The sequence below is a fragment of the Pseudomyrmex gracilis genome, unplaced genomic scaffold, assembly GCF_002006095.1.
Source record: "Pseudomyrmex gracilis isolate BER0280 unplaced genomic scaffold, ASM200609v1 scaffold_5570, whole genome shotgun sequence".
Classification (NCBI taxonomy): domain Eukaryota; kingdom Metazoa; phylum Arthropoda; class Insecta; order Hymenoptera; family Formicidae; genus Pseudomyrmex; species Pseudomyrmex gracilis.
The window spans coordinates 1-1,440 of NW_018026154.1; the positions used below are offsets into that span (position 1 = coordinate 1).

The 1,440-nt window shown below is 37.1% G+C and overlaps 1 protein-coding gene across 1 annotated transcript; it reads left to right on the forward strand.

Moving 5' to 3' along the window:
* The first annotated feature begins 168 nt into the window (after nucleotides 1-168).
* On the forward strand, nucleotides 169-1,185 carry LOC109863500. Its single transcript, XM_020443762.1, has one exon. It carries the CDS (start codon nucleotides 169-171, stop codon nucleotides 1,183-1,185), a length of 1,017 nt encoding a protein of 338 aa, XP_020299351.1.
* The last annotated feature ends 255 nt before the right edge of the window (nucleotides 1,186-1,440 follow it).

Genomic DNA, 1,440 nt, shown 5'->3' on the forward strand with positions numbered 1-1,440 from the left:
GTTCCGTTTTCTCCTACACACCATACGCAATCATCTTCAACGTTTTTAGATTTATGTCTGATTGACAATGCTGATAAACTTGTTACCTTTAGTCAGCGTGATGTATGCTTTTTGTCCTCTCATGATTTAATTGAAATTGAGTACAATATCATTATTGAAAAGATAAAAATGAGATCCATCACTATTAGAGATTTTAACTCTTTTGATGAAAATAAATTTTTAAATGATTTTTCCAGTCATGACTGGAATCAGCTTCTGAATACTGGTGATATTGATCAAAAGGTCCAACTATTTAATCAATACCTTTTGGCTAGTCTTGATGGAAATGCGCCATTAAAAACCATACATCCAAAACATATGCCTGCGCCTTGGCTGACTACTGAAATTAAAACGCAAATGTCAGAGCGTGACAGAGCACGTAGAAGATGGAGGGGATGTAAGAGTGAAGCTAATTATGCGCTGTATAAAGCGTTAAGAAATAGAGTTCAAATCATTGTACGTAGAACTAAGGAAGAATATCACCTGGCTACTTTCTCTAGACTGAAGGATCCAAACTCTATTTGGAAAGAGCTTAGNAGGCTCGGCCTCGTAAATACAAAATCGTCCAAATTTACACTTCCTTTCTCTACAAATGAACTGAATAGCTTCTTTTCTACTCGCTTGCCATCATCTTCTATTGTGGACGAGACTTATGACATACTTGANGAGGAATCTTATTATGACGACGATAAGTTGTATTGGAGAAATATTGATGTTCTGGATGTGATTAATGCTTTGGATAGGAACAAATCCAATGCTGTTGGTATAGATGGCATATCTCCGAAATTGATTTTTACAGCTCCGCCTTGTATTCTTCCTATTATCGTGCATTTATTTAATTTTAGCCTTAATCAAGGCGTTTTTCCAACTGTTTGGAAATCTGCAATCATCTGTCCGGTGCCTAAAACCAGGAACCCGTCTGAATTGCAACATTTTCGACCTATCTCTATTTTATGTGCTATTTCTAAGGCGCTTGAAAGTATAGTGGTGACTCAGATGACGGAATTCTTGGAGAAGATAAATGGACTGGACCCATTTCAAATTGCCTACAGACGAGGATATTCTACACAAACTGCCTTGATCAGAGTTATTGATGATATCAGATTAGCTGCTGACAAAAGAGATCACTGTCACAGTGTTCTTTGATTTTTCGAAGGCTTTGACTATGTGAATCATAAACTTTTATTAAAAAAACTCTACAATAAAAATTTTTCTGCTTCCACCCTACGTTGGCTGCATTCGTATCTCGAACATAGAGTGCAGTCTGTGCGTGATCCTGCTACTTACTCTCTTTCTGATGGTCAATTGGTTACAGCTGGCGTTCCTCACGGATCAGTTCTTGGTCCTCTACTTTTTACTCTCTATGTATCTGATTTTGGAAATACTTTAAGGCATAGCAAG